Genomic DNA, 25,244 nt, shown 5'->3' with positions numbered 1-25,244 from the left:
CACCACCATCTGTGGCAATGAATTCCACAGATTCACCACACGCTGGATAAATAAATTCCTCCTAGCCTCCACTATGTCCTTTAATTCTGAGGCTGCGCCCTCTGGTCCAAGACTCTTCCACCTCTGGAAACATCTTCTCCACACCCACTCTATCCAGTCCTTTCATTATTTAGTAGGTTTCAATGAGATCCACCCCCCTCCATCATCCTTCTAAACGCCAGTGAACACAGGCCCAGAGCCTTCAAATGCTCCTCATATATTAACTCAATCATCCCCAGTATCATTCTTGTAAACCCCTTCTGGACACTCTCCGATGCCAGCACACCTCAGATAAGCGGCCCAAAATTGTTCACAATATTCCAAATGTGTAAAAAAAAAACTGCTGCACATACAGTGCCCTCCATAATGTTTGGGACCCATCATTTATTAATTTGCCTCTGTACTCCACTCTGTACTAATTTGAGATTTCCAATAGAAAAAATCACATGTGGTTAAAGTGCACATTGTCAGATTTTAATAAAGGCCATTTTTATACATTTTGGTTTCACCATGTAGAAATGACAGCAGTGTTTATACATAGTCCATTTGCTTTATCCATGCCCCACATGTTTACTTTAGTTCAGAGATACAACACTGAAACAGTCCCTTCAGCCCATTGACCCCACACAGACCACTGATCACACATTCACACCAGTTCGATATTATCCCATCCACGCCCTACACACAGAGGGCCAATTAACCTACAAACCCACACGTCTTTGGGGTGTGGGAGGAAACTGGAGTACCCAGAGGAAATCCACGCGGTCACAGGGAGAACGTGCAAATTACACACAGACGGCTCCCGAGGTCAGGATCGAACCCGTCTCGACCTGCTGCGCTACTGTGCCCCCATGATCTTGTACACCTCAGCCTCCTATGCTCCAAAGAAAAAAGTCCTAGTTTATCCAACCTCTCCGTCCTTTGAAGAAACTGCAAATTTTCTGCACTTCATTACTCAAAAACTTAAAATATACTGCTCATGCCTAGCATTGTACAGTTAATTAGTTTAAACTTTAATGCACAGAAAGAGATCAACCATGTATTCCCTCTAACTCAATTACCTTGAAATCTTGTTATGGATGACCACACACAAAAAAATTAATGCTAGCTAAATTGAACACAGAATTTCATCGCTGCACATTGCTTCCCATAGAGTTACAAGATATAGAAATCCTAATTGTAGTATTGGCCTTAAAGGTGCAGTACTGTTTCAAGCAAAACATTTTCACAATCAGCTGCTGTAAAAGGTTTCATTATGAGGCAACACCACATTCCCATGTTAACTATGAATATCACTTCTGGCAAACCATTTTCATTATTTTTCTTGGTTCAAGATTACATTTTTGAATGATTAAAACAAGCTGCCTATCCAAGGCTGGAAACAGCTTATTTTTATCTGGAGCTTATTGATAACCCAAGGCAAGCACATCGCTCCTTGGAAGCCCGATGACCCAATAGAGTCTTGGTCATAGAGTCAGCGTGGAAACAAGCCCTTTGGCCCAACTTGCCCATACCGACCAACATATCCCGTCTACACTAGTCCCACCTGCCTGCGTTTGGCCCATATCCCTCTAACCCCATAACACCACTGAAGTTCATCATTAAACTCCAGAAAATAACTTGTCTCAGTGTTGTGCTCAAAATGAGCTAGATGTGCTTGTACAGAAATCACGTGAGGCCAACGCTGCAGCAAAGGATGTATTTACTTCCATTATGACGGTTTGCAGACTGAAATCTCATCTGCTCACCACATTCTGACATGCAAGCATCACCACTCCAACACCTAAATATCTCAACTAAGCACACTGAGCTCCAAGATCTCTTTATTCTACAACCCCTCAATATCATCCCATTTAGTCTGTGTTCCCTTCCCTTCTTGCATTTCCCCAAATGCGCAACTTCACATTTCTCATAGAATCATACTGCTAGAGCAGACCCTTCAGCCCAAGTTGTCCATGCTGACCAAGATGCCCAGGAATGAGTAGGTTAACCTATGATGAGCGTTTGTCGGCACTGGGCATGCAATCGCTGGAGTTTAGAATACCACTGTTTAGAAGAATGAGGGGGGACCTCATTGAAATATATAGAATAGCGAAAGGCCTGGATAGAGTGGATGTGGAGAGAATGTTTCCACTAGTAGGAGAGTCTAGGACTAGTCATAGCCTCAAAGGATGTTCTTTTAGGAAGGAGATGACAATAACTTTTTTTAGTCAGAGGGTGGCGAATCTGGAATTCTTTGCCACAGAAGGCTGTGGAGGCTATCAGTGGATATTTTTAAGGCAGAGCTTGATATATTCTTGATTAGTACAGGTGTCAGAGGTTATGGGGAGAAGGCAGGAGAATGAGGTTAGTAGGGAGGGATAGATTGCCAGGATTGAATGGCGGAGTAGACTTGATAGGTCGAATGGCTTAATTCTGCTCCTATCACTTATGACCTTATGATCTAAGCTAGTCCCACCTTCCCACATTTAGCCCACACCCCTCTAAACCTTTCCTACCCATGTACCGGTCCAAATGTCTTTTAAATGCTGGTATAGTACCTGCCTCATCTACCTCTTCTGACAGCTCGTTCCATAAACCTACCACCCTCAGTTTAAGATGTCCCTCTCATCTTAAACCTATGTCCATGTTCTGGCTCCTGATTCCCTTCTCCATGTAAAAGACTCAGTGTATTCCCTCTATCTATTCCCCTCATGATTCTGTACACCTCCATCAGATCACCCTCATCCTCCTGTGCTGATCGATGGGTGGTGTGGATTTATTTTAACTAAGCTTCATTTCCCATCTTTCTGCCTAACTGACTCAAGCAGTGATCCAAGGCTCTCTTCCTTAAGTCCTATTTTAGTGTCATCTGTACTTTAAAAAAAAAAAACGATGTCCCTTACATTTAAGGACACAAGGTGTTGCAGTGACTCAGTGAGTCAGGCAGCATCTCTGGAGATCGTGGATAGGCAACGTTTCATGTCAGGTCCCTCCTTCCGACTGAAGAAGGCCCCCGACCTGAAATGTCACCTATCCATGTTATGTGTTTGAGTCTGTCTTTAGTAGCAAGGCAAGGGGCTGAGCACAGAGCCCTGTGATACTTCATGGTAATAGTTTTCCTCACACACATCTACCCTTTGCTTCTCTTGCTTATTGAGCCAGAGTTAGATTAAATTTATTGCTTTTTCTTGAACCCCGTGGGATATTACTCTTTTAAAACCAGTCTACCAAGTGAAACTGTCAGGCTGGCAAAATGTCATAAGGACTACATTAAATTTGCTGCTTACATTGATCCTGCTTGTTGCATCCTTAAAAAATCCAATCAAGTTACTCAGGCACAACCTCTTCTTTAACAATCCTTCCTCACCCTCCCAGATTTATCCGTGCATTTCTAAACAAAGGTTTATACTGCATTCCTGCAATTTGACCTCAACTGTGTTTAAACTAACTGGCTTGTAATTATTTGCTTTATTCATTTCTCACATTTGAAAAGAAAATGCCCTGCCTCCAATTCTTCAGTGTGGCATCTCCTGAAGCTCAGGAGGATTCAAAACCGTAGGCAGATCTTCAAACTTTCTCCATTGATAGACACAAAATGCTGGAGTAACTCAGCGGGCCAGGCAGCATCTCCGGAGAAAAATAATAAGTAACGTTTTGGATCGTCACCCTTCTTCAGAGCCTTCACAAAGGGAGAATTTTCTCCCTTGCCTCCTTTAACAGCCTGAGATATGTTTCCCCAGATCTGCTTCATACTTTGACACCGCAAAGCTGTGGTCAGCGGAGCTTCCAGCCGCGGGCGGCGCTGACTTTGACATCGCGGAGCCTGGGATCCTTGCCGGGGTCGCCAGCGTTGAATCTCCGCCCAGCTCGACCTGTGGACTTCGGGAGCCGCGGTCTGCGGTTGGAAGCGGCCGGTTCAGAGGCTCCGGGCCGCTGAGAGTGTTCTTCTGTTCGAGGGCCTGAAACATCGGGCCGCCGTTGCAGCGACTGCCGAAGCCTCAATAGGCCCCGACCACGGGTGAACAGAGGAAGAGGACTGAACTTTGTTGCCTTCCCTCACAGTGGGAAACGTTGATTCTGCTGTGGGGGAATGTTTTTTTAAGTTTTATGTTAAATTCTAAAGTGTTGTGTTTATCTTATTTGTGTGCTGCATGGTAACTCAAATTTCACTGCACCAATTGGTGTATGTGTCAATAAATGTCCTTTGTCCTTTTACTTAGACAATAGACAATATGTGCAGGAGTAGGCCATTCGGCCCTTCGATACTTCCTCCATTAGTACATTTATCTTATCCAATATTTCACACTAATTTAACAAACTACATCAATGTAATTACACTCATTTTTGAAGACACAAGACAATAACTGCAATGCTTAGCTCTAATATTATAATCTGCACTCTGGTTATTTCCTTTATTGATGTATTCATGTCTAGCTGCATTTTCCCAGATAACACTTGAAACAATGTTTTTTCACTGTACCTCGATGCACTGGATAATAATGAAGAAATTTGTAAAGGAATTCTCATTCACTTTGGAAAGGATGCATAGGAAGTTTACCAGATTGATGCCTGGATTAGGTGGTATTACCTACAGGGAGAAGTTGCATAAACATGGATTGTTTACTCTGGGATAACAGAGGTTGCAGAGAGAAGCTTGATAGAAGTATATACAATTATGAGAAACACAGATAGGATAGGTAGTCAGAAGCTTTTTCTGAAGAAGGCATTTGTCATCTTTTCCTGGTCTTGTGCTTCATGCAATGAGTTTAGTTTAGAGATGGGGTTCAAGGAAAGAGCGCTCACGTCGCGGCCTTGTTTCCACCGCCACGTACAAGAAGCACAAGAAGCAACAAGACGGGCACCATTGCAGGCAGATGCCGAGAAGTGAGTTCAGCTCTGGCTGAACAACTTCTAATCTTGTGTGTGAACTCGATAAGAAGAAGAAATTTAGAGATACAGCATAGAAACAGGCCCTTCAGCCCACCGAGTCCATACCAACCAGCGATCACCCATACACTTGTTCTACCTACACACTCGGAATAACTTTTACAGAAGCCAATCAATCTACAAACCCACACGTCTTTGGGATGTGAGAGGAAACCGGAGCACCCAGAGAAAACCGACGTGGTCGCAAGGAGAACATACAAACTCCGCATAGGCACCACCTGTAGGTAGGAGTAAACCCAGGTCTCCAGCACTGTGATTGGTTTGCTTTTACATGCTCTCTGATATGGCATTTCAATGCAAGGCACTAAAGTTCAAGGGTTATTGGGAACGGACAATAAATGTCAGCCTCTCTATCTTGAAGGTAAGATGCTGAAAAATAAAACCAAGAAGTATCCTTGGGTTCTCATGGCATGCATCAGGCTTGAGGCACCTGGCAATGCCTCTATTAGATTAATTAGACATCAGAATTGCACCTCTTCCCCTCAATGGGCCAAAATCACAACTGTTGCACTGTCTGGAAGAATGGACTCCATAACATACTGCGTGCATGTGCCAAATCCTTCCATATTTGTTAATAACTGAACTCAAAAGACTCAAGTCAGTCCGTGCAGACTGCAATTCCCCCATAACCATTGATTAGTGAGGGTATCAGGGATAATGGGAGAAGACAGGAGAATGGGGTTGAGAGGGAAAGAACGATCAGCCATGATTAAATGGCGGAATGGGCCGAATGGCCTAATTCTGCTCCTAGAGCTTATGAATTGATGAACCAGTTCCAGCTAAATAATTAAATAGTTCTGCAAGCATGGAACATTATCACGAGTAACAAAGCAAAAGATACTACATTAATTGCTGAACGTTAATTACAAACTGAACCAAATTATAATGAAAGAAATCAATTCTAAGTCCCCTAAAGTTTGACAACTTACCAAGTCCCATTTCAAATTCATTAAAAACAGCGTTCTATGGAAATTGGCTCTGTGCAATATTTACTGCTCTAATGTTTGTAATCATGCTAAATATACTAGTTGAAAATCTTTAGTAATTACGCATTAAAAAATTAGGATCCGTTGCTTACAGATATACACTTCCATATACAAAAACACTAGCATATTAATGGTTCTCTAATTTAAACTGTGTCTTGTTGGCAGTAGCCCTCAGTAATCCTGGGGGAATAAGAATTGGGATGTTGATGGCTGAGAGAAATGATGATGGATAATCACCAGCCAGAAAGAGCCTCTGAACCTTTCTTACCCATGTACCTGTCCAAGTGTTTAGTTCACTTTAGAGATACAGCATGGAAAGTCTGAAGAAGTGTTTCGGCCCGAAACGTTGCCTATTTCCTTCGCTCCATAGATGCTGCTGCACCCGCTGAGTTTCTCCAGCATTTTTGTGTACCAGCATGGGAACAGGGCCTTTGACCCACGGAGTCCGTGCTGACCAGCGATCACCCGTACACGAGTTCCAACCTACAGACATGGGACAATTTGCTGAAGACAATTAACCTACGAACCTGCACTTAAATCCACACGGTCACAGGGAGAACATGCAAACTCCATACAGGCAGCACTCATGGTCAGGTTCAAATCCAGATCTTTGGCGCTGTAAGACAGAAACTCTACTGCTGCGCCAACAAACCAAAATTTCACATGCTTTCTGAAATTGCATTTCAGTGCAAGAACATAAAGTTCAAGGGTCATTGGGAATGGATAATAAATGTCAGCCACCCCATTGATGGCAAAATGCTGTAAAATAAAACCAGGAAGTACCACTTGCTGTTAACATGTTGTATTTATCTCTAAAAACAAAACAAAAAGAGATTTCACTTAATCTGAGATATTTGCAGCAGTTAACTATTGATGAGCAAAAAAATTATTCCGAACCATGTGGAAGAGTCAAACATTGATGTTCCTCCACAATATTAGTTCCAGTTCGTTTCTTCCTGATGAGGACAAAACCCAGTCCGCTGAATTACTTTTACCCGCCTTTTCTCCACAGCCTTCTCACCATTATCGACAGTGTGTGATGGAACATGGAGGCCCAGAACAGCAAGGGCAAGATGCCCAATGCTGAGGCATGCAGGCCACACTAATTGTATGTTCATTCATTCCCAGGATGTGGGGACAATGACAAGACAGGATTTATTACACACACATCGGTTGTCCTCGAAGTTCAATGGTTCAATGATTCTTTTTATCATCACGTGTACCAAGATACAGCAAAATTATTTTTTTGCATATAGATCAGTAAGATTAATAGATCCCTGATTAAATACAAAATTTACAGAAACAGGCCGCTGAGTGCATGTGGAAGAGTCGGCCAGGTTTTGGCGCCATTTTTAAACTCGCAGTTGCAGATGGCCATAAAGGCCCGTTGCAGCCGTTGCCTCCATCTGGATCGTCCAGCGAACAGTCTTCCCTCTCCTTCACCCTCATGGGGTGCCTCTTGCTGCTGTCCTTGAGGACGCGGGAGGTAAGACGGCCTCCGGTTTCCCAAACCAGCCCTTTATCCAGCGTCCGTCGCCGACTCCCTGCACCGTCTGGTTCCCGGTCCGGGGGCGAGCAGGAGATGAGTCTCAGACGAGCTTCGAATGAGGCTCCCACTCCAGTTGGGTTCCACGGTTTCACGGCGGGCGAGGACTTTCCACCAGTCCGCCAGGACTTGCCGCGTACCGCCCTGCCGGGCGTGATGATAATGGTGATTTTTTGCGTTGAACTGCTGTCACCTATAAGGTGAAAATACCTCAAGTGCAGCTGAGATACAAGACTTTCACAGTGATAATCAATGAAAAGCAAACTCTCTGGTGTTTATCCATCCCCATCAAATAGAAAATTGTTGCCTTGAGGTCAAAATGACCTTCTGTTATCCAGGGATAGAAGTGTTCAACAATATGTAAGCCTTATTGCAAAGGAACTTGATGATTTGACTTAATTGAGAAATACAGCAAGGAAACAGGCCCAATGGCACACCACGTCCACGCCAACCTTTGAAAACTCGTTCATACTAGTTCAATGTTATCCACTTTCTCATCATCTCCCTGCACACTAGCAACAATTTAATCAACAAACCCACACATCTTTGGGATGTGGGAGGAATCTTTTAAGAGTTTTAGACATACAGTGTGGAAACAGGCCCTTCGGCCCACCGTGTCCGTGCCGACCAGCAATCGCCTATACACTAGTTCTATCCTACGCACGAGGCACAATTTACTCAACTTATAAACCTGTACATCGTCAGGATGTGGGAGGAAACCGGAGTATCCGGAGAAAACCCACATGGTCACAGGGAGAACGTACAAACTTCATAACAGACAGCATTCATAGTCAGGATGGAACCTGGGTCTGTAAGGCAGTAGCTCTACCTGCTGCGCCACTGTGCCACCCTCTTACTTTTAATTCACAGAATATTCTTCTGTGGAGAATTTTAACAGTTTTAACTTCAGTGTGAATGTATAATTCATAATAATTTCAATTGGTAGATTAAACCCAATTATATGGCCTGACTACATGATGATTATTTACCAATCAAAGAGGACATGAACACAAAATAATCTACCCATGTGAAATATCAGATGTTAATGTCTTAGTTAAAAGGGATTATTTATTAATCTGATGCTCACAAATTAATTGACTCTGCACATAACTATAAAATCAAAGAGCACTTCTGCCATGGAAGCTGATTTTGATACAAATATTAAAAGCTTCCATTAAAAGAGAGTACAAGCTGTAAGAGAAATTACAGTGAAATGTCGTCATTGTCTGTGGCAGTTTATAATAGGAAGCCAATGCAATGGAAAGCAGATTCTACTTACCCCTCCAATCTCACATCTGGAAGAGTTCTATTCAGGGCAATCAAGTCACTCGCCAAGAGATTAAACTGGTTGATTTTGAACATTTCCCTCATTTTCTCCTGATCTTCTTTGGGAATAAGGACAGCCTTTCCCATCTCCCCTGGACCTTCGTGTGTTCTGGATATGACAGCTGGAAGACCATGAATGAAATAAAGAAAAGATAATATAATTACAACACATACGGTATATATGATAGAATATACCCACACTCCCGCACATACCTATTTTACCAAATCCCAAAATATACCGTAACCAAATCCCTTCTTACGTTATTCCATATTTTTCACATCAAACAATATATATTTCATGTCAATTGCAATGCGTAATTTATCTTCGGAGAAGTAGAGTCATAAATTCGTAGGTTACAGGAGCAGAATCATTGGGTGGCGCCACGTGCGGCAGCCTCCCCAGCAGTTTGTCTGTCATTTCACCCTTTTTGTTATTTTTAGTGTGTCAAAATAATGGTTTTGGAGTTATTTTTATGTGGGGGGAAGGGGGAAACTGTTGTCTCAGTCACTTCCTGGTCGAAGATGCGCCTTTTCTCCGAGTCGCATCTTCCCCCCCCCCCCCCCCCGCGCGGCCTACCATCTGGATTGGCGTGGCCTTTCCTGCCGGCGACCGGCCAGAGCTTCAGCAGTGGCGCAGCACTGAATTCCATCGCAGAGCGGGGCGATGCCTTACCGGGGATCGCCTGTGTTGGAGCTTGCTGCTTTAACATCGTGGAGCTGTGGTTTGCAGAACTTCTAGCCACGGGCCGTGCTGACTTTAACATCGCGGAGTCCTAGGATCTTTTGCCGAGGGTCGCCAGCGTTGAATCTCTGTCCAGCTCGGCCTGTGGACTTTGGGAACCACGGTCTCCGGTAGGAAGCGGCCGATTCGGAAACTCCAAGCCGTTGAGAGTGTTCTTCCATTCCGATGTCGGAGTTCCGATCATCCCGGCGAGAGGGCCTGAACATCGGGCCGCCATAGCGTCGACTGCGGGAGGGCTCAAAGGCCCCGACCACGGGTGAACAAAGAGGAAGATGACTGAAATTTATTGCCTTCCCTCACAGTGGGAAACGTTGATTCTGCTGTGTGGGGATGGTCATGTTAAATTCTATCATGTATTGTGTTCTATTTATTCGTATGGCTGTATGGTAATTCAAATCTCACTGTATCAATTGGTGCATGTGATAATAAATGTAACTTGAACTTGAGAAATTAAGCCATTCGGCCCATCAAGTCTACTCCACCATGCAATCATGGCTGATCTATCTTTCCCTCTCAACCCCATTCTCCTGCCTTCTTCCCATATCCCTGACACCCTGACTAATTAAGAATCTGTCAATCTCTGCCTTAAAATTATCTATTCACTATTGACCACAGCCATATGTGAATTCCACATATTCACCACCCTCTGATTAAAGAAATTCCTCCACATCAGCTTTCTAAAGGTACGTGTTTTTATTCTGTGGCTATGGTCTCTGGTCCTAGACTCTCCCACTAGTGGAAACATTCTCTCCATATCCACTCTATGCAGGCCTTTCACTGTTCGGTAAGCATCAATGAGGGACCCCTTCATCCTTCTAAGTCAATCATTAAGTCAAAGTCACAGAACATGTAAACAGGCCTTTCAGCCCAACTTATCCATGGCAACCAAGAAGCCCCATCTACATCAGACCCAACTGCCCACATGTGCCCCACATCCCTCTAAATCTTTCCTATCCATGTACCTGGCCAAATGGCTTTAAATGTTGTTACAGAACTATTGATAAAATGCTGCACTCCAGCCCATACTGCTTGTTGATTTGCAAGACACCCTTAATTAGACATTCTTTGGAAATAGATGCCCTGGCAGTTAAATGCCAGAGAGAAGTAAGGAGTAGAGAAAAAGAAAATTAACTACAGCCACCAAAAATCTGAAATAAAAATTGAAAGTTTGGAGGGAAAACTCAACATGTCAGGCAGCATCTGTGCAAAGGAAAACAATTGACATTTCAGAACTAGTATCCTTGATCAGTCGAGAATACATTGAAAAGTAGAGACTGTCCACTGTTCTGATAAAGGGTCCCAAGAGCTAAAACGTCAAATGTTTCTCTTTCCACTGAAACGGTTTGACCTGCTGAGGTTTTCTGGCTAATATTAAATAAGAAATTGCTGATGCAACTCTTCAAATGTATTAGGGAATAGTCAGTATACACGATCCCTACATATATTCTTTGATAATTCAGGAGAGAAAAAATGGGACTAGCTTAGATGCATGTTTGATTAGTCCGGGTGTCAGAGGTTATGGGGAGCAGGCAGGAGAATGGAGTTAGGAAGAAGAGATAGATCAGCCATGATTGACTGGTGGAGTAGACTTGATGGGCCAAATGGCCTAATCCTACTCCTATCACATGACCTGAGGTCGATATCGAGCCCGGGTCTCTGGGACTGAGGCAACAGTTTTACCAGCTGTTGATTCCTTTAAATGCATCGATCCTATAAACATCCATCAAAGGGTCTTATCCATTGAGCACCACAGACATAATGTTCACTTTATCTAAATCAAATACAAGTGCAGTCAGATAGCATTTAACAAGCAAACTGATGCAATGCAGCATAAAGTGCATTACCCTGCCCCAAGCCATTGAACAGTACCAGAAATTCAATGAATATTTGTACGAGCTTTTAATTAAAGTAAATCCTTTCACTTTTCATTCCCTGCAACAGGAGAGGCATCATCAGGAATAGAAAGTAGTTTCCATTCCAACCACAGATCCACCACCGATTTTCAGTCAACTGGTGGTCCGGCACCTCCTTTAATCCGGACAAAATCACGAGAGCGCACTTTAATTCCCTCTGGAGGTCCTCTTAAAAAATTGGTGCCTAATCTGGGCGAGGCAGCCGATCTTGACCTCATCGGGACTAGGTTAGTGTTGTACAGTGTTCAAGAGCCTGATAGTTGTTGGGAAGAAGCTATTCTTGAAGCTGGTGGTCACAGTTTTTAAGCTCCTGTAACTTCTTTCCAATGGTAGTCGCAAAATAAGGCTTGGGCAGTATGCGTCTGATGATATTGGTCACCTTTTTGAGGCAGTGCCTCCCACAGATCTCTTTGATAGTGGGGAGGTCTGTACCTGTGATGGACCAGGCTGTGTCTACCACTCTGCCAAACATAACCATGCCAACATGTAGAGGAACCAATGAGAGAGCAGGCTATTCTAGACTGGGTATTGAGTAATGAGGAAGGGTTAGTTAGCAGTCTTGTTGTGCATGGCCCCTTGGGCAAGAGTGACCATAATATGGTTGAGTTCTTCATTAGGATGGAGAGTGACATAATTAATTCAGAAACAAGGGTTCTGAACTTAAAGAAAGGTAACTTTGAGGGTATGAAACGTGAATTGGCCAAGATAGACTGGCAATTGATTCTTAAAGGGTTGACGGTGGATATGCAATGGAAGGCATTTAAAGACTGCATGGATGAACTACAACAATTGTTCATCCCAGATTGGCAAAAGAATAAATCAGGGAAGGTAGTGCTTCCGTGGATAACAAGGGAAATCAGGGATAGTATCAAACAAAAGATGAAGCATACAAATTAGAAAAAGCAGCCTACCAGAGGACTAGGAGAAGTTCAGAGTCCAGCAGAGGAGGACAAAGGGCTTAATTAGGAAAGGGAAAATAGATTATGAAAGAAAACTGGCAGGGAACATAAAAACTGACTGCAAACATTTTTATAGATATGTGAAGAGAAAAAGATTAGTTAAAACAAATGTAGGTCCCTTGCAGTCAGAAACAGGTGAATTGATCATGGAGAACAAGGAGATGGCAGACCAATTGAATAACTACTTTGGTTCTGTCTCCATTAAGGAAGACATAAATAATCTGCCAGAAATAGCAGGGGACCGGGGGTCAAATGAGATGGAGGAACTGAGTGAAATCCAGGTTAGCCGGGAAGTGGTGTTAGGTAAATTGAATGGATTAAAGGCCAATAAATCCCCAGGGCCAGATAGGCTGCATCCCAGAGTACTTATCCATTGAGCACTACAGACATAATGTTCACTTTATCTAAATCAAATACAAGTGCAGTCAGATGGCATTTAACAAGCAAACTGATGCAATGCAGCATAAAGTGCATTACCCTGCCCCAAGCCATTGAACAGTACCAGAAATTCAATGAATATCTGTACGAGCTTTTAATTAAAGTAAATCTGGAGTAGTTCCTGAGGATTGGAGGGTAGCTAATGTAACCCCACTTTTTAAAAAGGGAGGAAGAGAGAAAACGGGGAATTACAGACCAGTTAGTCTAACATCGGTAGTGGGGAAACTGCTAGAGTCAGTTATTAAAGATGGGATAGCAGCACATTTGGAAAGTGGTCAAATCATTGGACAAAGTCAGCATGGATATATGAAAGGTAAATCATGTCTGACGAATCTTATAGAATTTTTCGAGGATGTAACTAGTAGAGTGGATAAGGGAGAACCAGTGGATGTGTTATATCTGGACTTTCAGAAGGCTTTCGACAAGGTCCCACATAAGAGATTGGTATACAAACTTAAAGCACACGGTATTGGGGGTTCAGTATTGATGTGGATAGAGAACTGGCTGGCAAACAGGAAGCAAAGAGTAGGAGTAAACGAGTCCTTTTCACAATGGCAGGCAATGACTAGTGGGGTACCGCAAGGCTCAGTGCTGAGACCCCAGCTATTTACAATATATATTAATGATTTGGACAGGGAATTGAAAACTCCAAGTTTGCGGATGACACGAAGCTGGGGGGCAGTGTTAGCTGTGAGGAGGATGCTAGGAGGCTGCAAGGTGACTTGGATAGGCTGGGTGAGTAGGCAAATGCATGGCAGATGCAGTATAATGTGGATAAATGTGAGGTTATCCACTTTGGTGGCAAAAACAGGAAAGTAGACTATTATCTGAATGGTGGCCGATTAGGAAAAGGGGAGATGCAACAAGACCTGGGTGTCATGGTACACCAGTCATTGAAAGTAGGCATGCAGGTGCAGCAGGCAGTGAAGAAAGCAAATGGTATGTTAGCATTCATAGCAAAAGGATTTGAATATAGGAGCAGGGAGGTTCTACTGCAGTTGTACAGGGACTTGGTGAGACCACACCTGGAGTATTGCGTACAGTTTTGGTCTCCTAATCTGAGGAAAGACATTCTTGCCATAGAGGGAGTACAGAGAAGGTTCACCAGACTGATTCCTGGGATGTCAGGACTTTCATATGAAGAGAGACTGGATAGACTTGGCTTGTACTCGCTAGAATTTAGAAGATTGAAGGGGAATCTGATAGAAACTTACAAAATTCTTAAGGGGTTGGACAGGCTAGATGCAGGAAGATTGTTCCCGATGTTGGGGAAGTCCAGAACAAGGGGTCACAGTTTAATGGGGCTTTTTCACGGGGCGAGTTGACGCAAGATGTCACCAGAGTGAAGTGGTCGTGGTCCAGCACGAGTTTCGCACGATATAACGGGGGGTAGATAAAGAGTTCCCACGGTACTCGGCATTTCTGTTATTTGTGCGAGTGACTTGTCCGTCTCCCGAGCTTTCCCGTTAATCTTGAATGAACATCGTGAACTGTAGTGTTGTTAATCACGTGGCACAAATGATGTTACTTTGTTTTCACACACTATATTGGGTTTTTTCACACACTATATTCCTCCCTTGGTTGAATTGGCTCATTTGGAGACATGCCTATACTAAGTATTTTCGAGTACAGGATGGTGGTTATTTTCATTGACACGCTGTATGCAGCAGCCCACTATGTGCATCGAGAACGCTTGCGTGAAGGCAGAAGGGTGAGATTAATTAAAAAGAGAATTAAGAGGAAGTCTCACTGGGTGAAGCCCATCTTTCAACGGAGACCTCAATTTGGACAATATGATCAGCTGCTTAATGTGCTGTGCGAAGAGGATAAAAGTGCATTCACAAACTTTGTCAGAATTTCACCCGAGCTCTTTAATGAGCTGAAGAATAATCTGTTTTTTTTAGACAAATGTTGTTTGGTGTGATGCACCTTCTCTCAATATGTGCAAGAAGTCGTCTTTTTATTTTGTCAAATAGGAATAAAGACTTTGTCTCACATTGACCGTGATGGTTGTCTTATTTTATTATCTACTGAGAGGTGAAACTTTCAAACGTTTAACCAGTCAGTAGACAGACAATAAATAGTAACAATCGAGCCATAAATGATGTATACACGGTGAAGGGAACAACGCTGTGTGCAAGATAATGTTTAAAATCATGCGAGGAATCGATCGGGTAGATGCACAGTCTCTTGCCCAGAGTAGGCGAATCGAGGACCAGATTACATAGGTTTAAGGTGAAGGGGAAATGATTTAATATGGATCTGATTAAATACTGTCAGTAGTAAACCCGATCAAAAACAACATCAGGACGTCTATTAAACACCAGAGATCCCAGTAAACACCCAGTCGAGACTTATTACAGGTCTAGTGGAAAGACACAAAGCGCTGGAGCAACTCAGCGGGTCAGCCAGCATCGCTAGACAACATGGATAGATGATGTTTCGGGTCGGGACTCTTCTTCAGCGCTGAGTTACTCCCGCATATTGTGTCTTTCCAATGCAGATTAGCGTCTGCGATTCTTTGCTCCTGCATTACGGGGTCTATCTCGATTCCCGATAAAGTCTAAAACCCATCCTCCAGAGTTCTCAGCCCAGGGCGCCCATAAACAAGCCCTTAACTCCACACTGGGGACAGAGGCTGAGAGGTGTACAAAACCATGAGACGAACAGGCAGGGAAATAGACAGAGTCCAGGGTAATATATGTCCTTTGCCCACAGAGGGGATTCGAGGACCAGAGGGCATAGGTTCAAGGTGAGGGGGGAAGATCTAATAGGAATCTGAGTGAGGGGTAACATTTTCGCACAAAGGGTGGTGGGTGAATGGAACAAGCTGCCAGAGGAGGTAGTTGAGGCTGGGTCCATCCATTCATTTAAGAAACATTTAGACAGGTACATGGATAAGACAGGTTGGGAGGGATATGGACCAGACGCAGGCAGATGGGACTAGTTTCGATGGGACATTTTGGCCGGTATGGGCAAGTTGAGCCGAAGGGCCGGTTTCCACACTGTAACTCGATAACGCCAGTGAGTATACGATCTAAGATAGTCTCCGAGGGTCTCGAATGAGGTAGGTAGTAGTTCAGGAATGGTCTGTGGTTGGTGTTAGGATGGTTCAGTTACATAAGTGCTCAAATGTAGGCACCGTTTTTGCAGTGGAAGCTCCGAGACTGCAGCGGGCGATTGTCGTGTTGGCTGGGACTCCTGTTATCCATGCAGGGGATTGACCTCAGTCTGAAGAAGGCTCTCGACCCGAAACGCCACCAGTTCCTTCTCTCCAGAGTTGCTGCCTGTCCGGCTGAGTTGCTCCAAGCAACTGGTGTCTATCTTCAAAGGACTGACCACCGGGCTGGATGTCGGGGTTGGCGTGTTGCGTTTCACAGACCGAACTGTCCAATTAATGGTAACAGATGGGCACTGAGGGAAGTCCCCCCCCCCCCCTCTCTGTTTATCTGCCCTTTCTTTAACTTTTGTGCCTCTATGCAAGTATCTCGCGAGCCATCCCAGACTGCCCATTTCTGCTCCCCCTCATCTTTAATAACTACATTTCCCTAACAATTACTATATTTGTTAGTTATAGGAGCAAAATTAGGCCATTCGGTCCATTAAGTCCACTCCGCCATTCAATCGCGGCTGATCTATCTCTCCCTCTCAACCACATTCTCTTGCCTTCTCCCCATAACCTCCTGACAGCCGCACTAATCAGGAATGTATCTATCTCTGCCCCTATTCTTCACCCTTTTGACAGTAGTTTTGTTTTATTGGAGACGCGGGAGACAGCGGATGCTGGAATACTGAACAAAACACAAAATGCTGGAGGAACTCGGTGCATTTGTGTTTAAGAAGGAACTGCAGATGCTGGAAAATCGAAGGTACACAATAATGCTGGAGAAACTCAGCGGGTGCAGCAGCATCTATGGAGCGAAGGAAGTAGGCAACGTTGCCTATTTCCTTCGTTCCATAGATGCTGCTGCACCCGCTGAGTTTCTCCCGCTGAGGTTGGGCAGGTGAGGATTATGTTACTTGGAGTGCAGGAGGCTGAAGGGTGATCTAATGGAGGTGTATAACCGAGGGGAAATGCACAGACTTTTACTCAGGGTCGGGGCATCAAAAAGTAGAGAACACGGGTTTAAGGTGAGAGGGCAAGATTTAATAGAAAGCTGAGGAGCAGCTTCTTTACACAGAGGGTAGTAGGCAACGTTGCCTATTTCCTTCGTTCCATAGATGCTGCTGCACCCGCTGAGTTTCTCCAGCATTTGTGTGTGTGGGTGGGAGTAGGGGGGAGGGGGTGGGGGGGGAGAGAGATAAGGCAGCCTGAAGAAAGGGTCGCCTGTCCATTTCCCTCCGTAGATGCTGCCTGGCCCGCGGAGTTCCTACAGTCTTAGAAACTGCTTTAGACAAAAAGAGACACAAACTGCTGGAGTAAAATAGCTCAGCAAGTGAGGTACCTGAACACTCAAAAATGAAAAAGAATGAAAATGTGATTATTTCACCTCCCTTCAACTATTTTGTGTTTCAGCATGAGAGGGATTATAACATTAGAAACATTCATCTTGTAGTGATGTGTTAATGAAGAATTACAGACATCAATCTGATAGTAAAAAATATATTTATTTAACAATGAGGTAAAACAAGCACTGACAATCAAACTGCTCAGTTACTCACCATTTGCAGGAGTTCCCACGGTACCCGCAAGAGTTATTACGGATATCGCACTGGCCACTTGTTCATACAATGTTGCAATGCTCAACCACAAGTGTACAGGTCACTCTTGGAGAAATTCAAACTTTCTTGAATTTTCTCCCGAGTGACCAAGTTACACGATTACCTGCCGTTAGCGCCACGGTGGTCCACGGTGGTCCACGAATGCCGCACTGTTATCGCACGAGGTTCCCACGATGTTAAACTCTGGTTCACTCTTGCGTCAAGTCGCCCCGTGAAAAAGCCACTTAAGGATAAGGGGGAAATCTTTTAGGACCGAGATGAGAAAATCATTTTTCACACAGAGAGTGGTGAATCTGTGGAATTCTCTGCCACAGAATGTAGTTGAGGCCAGTTCATTGGCTATATAGGCAGGCAGAGACTGATCTAATTTGCAGAGACTGATTGAGGCACACCACTTGCAGAGACTGATTGAGGCACACCACTTGCAGAGACTGATTGAGGCACACCACTTCCTGATTGAGGCCTTTCTCACCATTCGCCTGGGGTGTGCAGTAGCAAGGTTCGTTTGATTTAACGGACGTGAGCACACAGTTAGCTGCAGACTCCGCCCAGGACAGGAAGGCTCTGCAGGAACGGAAGGGACGTCACGACCGCGGTGCCACAGGTGCTGTCGCCGAGGGAGGATGGACGGAGCCGCGGCTCGAGAGACTAACAGAGACTAACAGAGGCAAAGAGGTTTGCCTCGCACTGCAAGGGAGCAGTGGACCAGACAGGAAGAGCGGACGGAATTACCACTAGACAGCCAAACCAGTAGGTAATTTACGGCTGGGGTGAGTACTTTCCCATTTATAGGAGGTAGGATTATATAAATAAGGGGTGTATCAATACAGTAGGGGATTCTTAAACAGGACCAGTTAATTACCTATATAAGATGGGCGGTCAGGAGATGTGCCAATACTGCGAGATGTGGGAATTTGTCGACACCATTGATGTAGAAGATCCCTACAGCTGCAGTAAGTGTTTGAGGCTAGAGGAACTCCAGCTCCGCATTGATGAGCTGGAGACCCAACTTCATACGCTGCGGTACATCAGGGAGGGGGAGTATTACCTGGATGTTTTGTGCCAGGGGATGGTCACACCGACCAGTTTAACTAATTCAGTAGGCAGTGAGCAAGGAAAGGAAGGTGTGGCCATAAGCGAGGCAGGTAGGGGGAACCAGGAGGAGATGCGGCAGGAGCCACAGCCCTTGTCCCTGACGAGCATGACCGAGGCTCTTACTCAATGTAAGGACGGGATCAGGGGCTGTGGGAGGGATGAGCAACCTGGCTGCAGCACCGTGGATCAGGAGGCCATTCAAGAGGGGGGAGTTAGAAGAAATGCCGTAGTGATAGGGGATAGTATTATTCGGGGGGTAGATAAGGTTCTCTGCGGCCAGCAGAACATGTCCCGAAGGCTGTGTTGCCTACCCGGTGCTAGGGTTAAGGATATCTCTGCGATGCTGGAGAGAAATTTGCAGAGGGAGGGGGAGGATCCAGTGGTCGTGGTCCATGTGGGGACCAATGACATAGGAAGGACGAGGAAGGAGGATCTGCTGAAGGAGTTTGAGCAGTTAGGGAATAAATTAAAAAGCAGAACCTCGAGGGTACTGATCTCCGGATTGCTACCTGAGCCACGGGCCAAATCGGCGAGGGTACGTAAAATTAAAAAGCTAAATGCGTGGCTCAAAGACTGGTGTGGGAATAATGGGTTTGGTTTCTTGGGCCACTGGCACCAGTACTGGGACAGGGGGGATCTGTTCTGTAAGGACGGACTTCACCTGAACGGTGCTGGGACTGGGGTCCTGGCAAATCATATAACTAGGGCAGTAGAGAGGTCTTTAAACTAAGTAGCGGGGGGGAGGTATCAAGGGGGGTAATAACGGCAGGGGTAGAGGAAATAGAGCAGGGTATCAGTGGGGAAGCGGAAATTCAAAATGTGACAGGAGACAGAATTTGTGAAGATAAAGATCTAGATGTAAAAGGGGCAAAAACGGAAAGGAAGGGTAGTAAAAATCATCTGAAAGTGCTTTATCTAAATGCACGGAGTATTCGTAATAAGATAAATGAATTAACGGTGCAATTAAGTATATATAGTTATGATATCGTGGCCATTACGGAGACATGGCTGCAAGGAGATCAGGACTGGGAGTTAAATATAGAGGGGTACTCGACAATTAGGAAAGATAGACAGGAAAGAAAGGGAGGAGGGGTGGCCCTTTTAATAAGGGAGGGAATAACGGCAATAGAGAGGAAGGATATTGCGTTGAAGGATCAGGATAGTGAAACAGCTTGGGTACAGATAGAGAATAATAAGGGGAAAAAAACACTAGTGGGTGTAATTTATAGACCTCCAAATAGCTGTGACGCTGTTAGTCAGAACATAAATCTGCAAATAGTTGACGCATGTAAAAAGGGAACTGCTGTAATCATGGGGGACTTCAATTTTCATATTAATTGGGCAAACCAAACTGGGCAGGGTAGACTAGAGGAAGAGTTTATAGAATGTATTAGAGACGGGTTCCTAGAACAGTATGTCACCGAACCGACAAGGGGGGAGGCAATCTTGGATCTGGTCCTGTGTAATGAAGCAGGATTAATTAAAAATGTCATAGTTAGGGACTCGTTGGGAACAAGTGACCACAATATGGTCGAATTCCATATTCAAATAGAAGGGGAGCAGGTTGAAACTCAGGCTAGGGTGCTTAGTCTAAATAAGGGGGATTATGAAGGTATGAGGACTGAGCTGATCAAAGTTGACTGGGATAGCAGACTCAAGAATAAGACGGTACATGAGCAGTGGTGTACGTTTAAGGGTATACTGTATAACCTTCAAGAAAAATTTATTCCTATGAAGAAAAAAAGGGGTAAGGGTAAGAACAGTCAGCCATGGCTCAGTAAAACTATAAAGGATAGTATTCGGCTGAAGGCAAGGGCATATAAGGTAGCCAGAGATAGTGGGAGGGTAGAGGATTGGGAAGCATTTAAAGGTCAGCAAAAAATAACTAAGAGATTAATTAAGACGGGGAAAATAGACTATGAAAGGAATTTAGCGAACAACATAAAAACTAATAGTAAGAGTTTTTATAGCTATATAAAAAGAAAAAGGGTGGCTAAGGTGAACGTTGGTCCATTGGAGGGTGAGACTGGAGAGTTGTTGGTGGGGAACATGGAAATGGCAAAGGCATTAAACGAGTATTTTGTATCAGTCTTCACCATAGAAGACACAAAAAATATTCCAACGCTGGATAAACAGGGGGCGGTAGGAATGGAGGAGCTAAATACTATTAAGATCACCAAGGAGGTGGTATTAGGGAAATTAATGAGACTGAAGGAGGATAAATCCCCTGGGCCTGATGGATTACATCCAAGGGTCTTGAGGGAGATAGCGGTGGGGATTGTGGATGCATTGGTGATAATTTTCCAAAACTCCCTGGAGGCAGGAACGGTCCCAGTGGATTGGAAAATGGCCAATGTAACACCTATATTTAAAAAAGGAAGTAAACAGAAGGCGGGTAACTATAGACCGGTTAGTCTAACATCGGTGGTGGGTAAAATGTTAGAGACAATTATTAAAGAAACACTAACGGGGCACTTGGATAAACATGACTTCATCGGACAGAACCAGCATGGTTTTGTGAAGGGGAAGTCCTGTTTAACGAATCTGCTCGAATTCTTTGAGGAAGTAACAACCCGGGTGGATAAAGGGGAACCGGTGGATGTGGTATACTTGGACTTCCAAAAGGCTTTTGACAAGGTGCCACATAAGAGACTATTGCTAAAAATAAAAAATTATGGGATTGGGGGTAATATATTAGCATGGGTAGAGGATTGGCTAACAAATAGGAAGCAGAGAGTGGGGATAAATGGTTCATACTCGGGATGGCAACCGGTAACTAGCGGGGTTCCGCAAGGGTCGGTGCTGGGACCCCAGTTGTTCACAATTTATATAAATGATTTGGAGGAGGGAACCAAGTGTAATATATCAAAATTTGCGGACGATACAAAAATGGGAGGAAAAGTAGGGGATGAGGAGGATAGGAAGAGTCTGCAAAAGGATATAGATAAGCTAGGTGAGTGGGCAACAACTTGGCAGATGAAATTTAATACTAATAAATGTGAAGTCATTCACTTTGGGAAAAAAAATGATAGGGCAAGTTATTTTCTAAATGAGGAGGAGCTGCGTTGTAATGCAACGCAAAGGGATCTAGGGGTATTAGTACATGAATCACTAAAAGTTAGTATGCAGGTGCAGCAAGCAATCAGGAAGGCCAATGGAGTTTTGGCCTTTATTGCTAGGGGGATTGAGTATAAAAACACGGAGGTCTTGCTGCAGCTGTACACAGTATTAGTGAGACCACATTTGGAATACTGTGTACAGTTCTGGGGTCCATACTTAAGAAAGGATGTACTAGCCCTGGAGGCAGTGCAGCGAAGGTTTACAAGATTAATTCCTGCAATGAGGGGATTGACATATGAGGAAAGGTTAAGTAGGCTGGAACTCTACTCTTTGGAGTTTAGAAGAATGAGAGGCGATCTCATTGAAACATATAAGATCGTGAGGGGCCTTGATCGGGTGGATGCACCGAGGATGTTCCCAATGATCGGGGAAACTAGAACTAGGGGACATAGTTGCAGAATAAGGGGGGGCTCTTTTAAGACTGAGATGAGGAAGAACTTCTTCACCCAGAGGGTGGTTAATTTATGGAATTCACTGCCCCAGGGAGCAGTGGAAGCAGAAACTTTAAATATATTTAAGACTAAAATAGATGGTTTTTTAGCTGCCAAGGGGATAAGGGGCTACGGGGAGAGGGCAGGGATATGGACCTAGGTATGGTTAGTATAGTAAGACCTGAGTGATCTCCTGGACAAGTGTCGATCGCCTGGATTGGGGTCGGAGAGGAATTTCCCGGATTTTTTTCCCGAATTGGACCTGGGTTTTTATCCGGTTTTTTGCCTCCCCCAGGAGATCGCGAGGTTCTTGGGGTGGAGAGGGGTGATAGCGGTATAAAGGGGAGGGTAGTGTCTTGTGTTCTGTGTCTTGTGTCTACTGTTTGTGGGTAAGTGTGTCTGTTTAGTGTTCAGCCATGAGCGAATGGCGGTGCGGGCTCGACGGACCTGGTGGTCTACTCTCGCACCTACTTTCTATGTTTCTATGTTTCTATTTAAGAGGGAGTTAGATGTGGCCCTTGTGGCTAAAGGGATCAGGGGGTATGGAGAGAAGGTAGGTACAGGATACTGAGTTGGATGATCAGCCATGATCATATTGAATGGCGGTGCAGGCTCGAAGGGCCGAATGGCCTACTCCTGCACCTATTTTCTATGTTTCTATCTATGTTTCAACTATTCGCGCCTTAATCTTGTGTTCGCCTTTCTTCAGCCTCTCTATACTCACTTCCTTCCTCAGCTCTTTAGAACCTAATGATGAAGCTTCTGATCATCAGTCCCAATATAGACACAAAGTACTGGATTAACTCAGCAGGTCAGGCAGCATCTCTGGAGAGAAAGGATGACTGACGTTTCGGGTCGAGGCCAGAAACGTTTAGTCTGAAGACGAGTCCTGACCCGAAACGTCACCCATCCCTTTTCTCCAGAGATGCTGCCTGACCCGCAGAGTTACTCCAGCACTTTGTGTCCACCTTCGGTTTAAACTAGCATCTGCAGTTCTTTGTTTCTACTAAGGTAATATTTTAACCAAATTATGCTGCTATAATATAAATGGATTATACCAAAAAACTGTAACAATCTCCCAGCACAACCCATCACCATAGTGATACGATCTACAAATATTTTTTGTTCATATCTTACCCAATTTGTCTCATTTAATTTGGAGTTTAACCAATTATTTCACTAGGTGATTCAGAATTACATTGTACTCTCCATATTAAGCTGTTAAGCTCATCAAAAAAAAGTGCGTTGATATTCTTGAGTATACAAATTATAATTTAAATGAATTAAACGGATTAAAATGATTTAAATGCAAGAAAAGGTACCAGGTTATGCTTTTATTTTACTAAAGCATTTTACTATTTTACCAACAGAGGGCAGCACGGTGGTGCAGCGGTGGAGTTGCGGCCTTACAGTGCCAGAGACCCGAGTTCTATCCTGACTACGGGTGCTGTCAGGGGGAGATTGTACGTTCTTCCCGTGGTCTGCGTGGGTTTTCTCCAGGTGTTCTGGTTTCTTCCAACACTCCAAAGACGTACAGGTTTGTAGGTTAATTGGCTTGGTAAAATTGTAAATTGTCTCTAGTGTGTAGGACAGTGTTTGTGCACGGGGATCACTGGTCGACGCAGGTGCAGTGAACCAAAGGGTCTGTTTCTACGCTCCATCTCTGAACTAAACTAAAATTATTCCTGTGCCTTCAGCGTATATTATACAAAGTTGCCCTGGGTGACATGGGCTACATAGTGACATGTTAACAGTAAATGAAGCAACCAAGGTGTATTGCGCTTGTGTTACCCCATCAGTTGCACAGTGTAGTCAAGTAAGAAAAAGCTTGTGTACAACAGTACCACAAATGAACACTACATTGCCATAGCATTGGTGAGAGAAAGTGATAATTTCACTCCTAGAGGATAAGAGGAAAAAGGGTGGCGTGGTAGAGCTGCTGCCTCACAGCACCAGAGACCCGGGATCGTTCCTGACCTTGGGTGTTTTCTGTGTGGAGTTTGTACGTTCTCCCTATGACCCTGTGGGTTTTCTCCGGGTGCTCTGGTTTCCTTCCACATTACAAAGACGTGAAAGTTTGTAGGTTAATTGGTTTCTGTAAATTGCCCCTAATGCACAGGATGAGAAAGTGGGATAGCACTGAACAAGTGTATGGGTGATTGATGGTCAGCGTGGGCTGAAGGGCCTGTTTTTACTCTGTATCTCGAAACTCTGAAGCTCTTATATTGTTTATTCTGCATACGAAATGAGCATTGGTGCACAAATTATATAAAGATTTTCATTGTCTCAAGGGGTCTCAAATCACTAGGTCATAGAGTTATACAGCAAGGAAACAGGCCGTTTGGCCCAACTTGCACCTCGTGCAAGTGTGCCAACTTGGTCCCACTTGCATTAGTCCCACTTAGTGCGTTTGGCCCATATCCTTTTAAACCTATCCAATCCAATGTACCTGTCCAAACGTCTTTTAAATGATGTGCCGATAGTACTTGCCTCAACTACCTATCCTTGCAGCTAGTTCCAAAGACCCACCACACTTTGAGTAAAAATATTTTCCCCCAGGTTCCTATTAAATCTTTCCTCCCTCACTGTAAACATATGTCCTCTGGTGCTTGATTCCCCTAGCCTGGGTAAAAGACTCTGTGCATTTACCCGATATATTCTCTTCATGATTTTATACACCTCTGTAGAATCACCCCTCTATAAAACCCCGGATGCCTGGACGTGTCAGTCACTCTGGAAGATTGCGAGGGAGAGTCCACAACTGTGATTCTAAGCTGTGAATCAACTGTGAGTCTGCAATGTAATTGCAATAAATGATTTGTTAGCCCTTAATGACAATTCAATGAGTTGTTTGGCAATTTGGTGGCCTGCACTCTGCTTGAAATGCTATGAAATTGAATTTGGTGGCCTGCACTCTGCTAGAAATGCTATGAAATTGAATTTGGTGGCCTGCACTCTGCTTGAAATGCTATGAAATTGAATTTGGTGTCCTGGACTC

The 25,244-nt window shown here is 44.2% G+C and overlaps 1 protein-coding gene across 2 annotated transcripts in view; it reads right to left on the bottom strand.

Annotated features, from left to right (window-relative positions):
• Positions 1 to 25,244, bottom strand: part of LOC116975236 (polypeptide N-acetylgalactosaminyltransferase 13) — a 234,818-nt gene that overhangs the window by 136,408 nt on the left and 73,166 nt on the right. For both annotated transcript variants that reach the window (XM_033024064.1, XM_033024065.1), the window contains one exon: positions 8,780 to 8,948. In XM_033024064.1, the coding sequence (XP_032879955.1) occupies positions 8,780 to 8,948 (169 nt within the window). The remainder of the gene's footprint in view (positions 1 to 8,779; positions 8,949 to 25,244) is intronic.

The sequence above is a fragment of the Amblyraja radiata genome, chromosome 7, assembly GCF_010909765.2.
Source record: "Amblyraja radiata isolate CabotCenter1 chromosome 7, sAmbRad1.1.pri, whole genome shotgun sequence".
Lineage (NCBI taxonomy): Eukaryota > Metazoa > Chordata > Chondrichthyes > Rajiformes > Rajidae > Amblyraja > Amblyraja radiata.
This window is presented reverse-complemented; position numbering and strand designations above follow the sequence as displayed.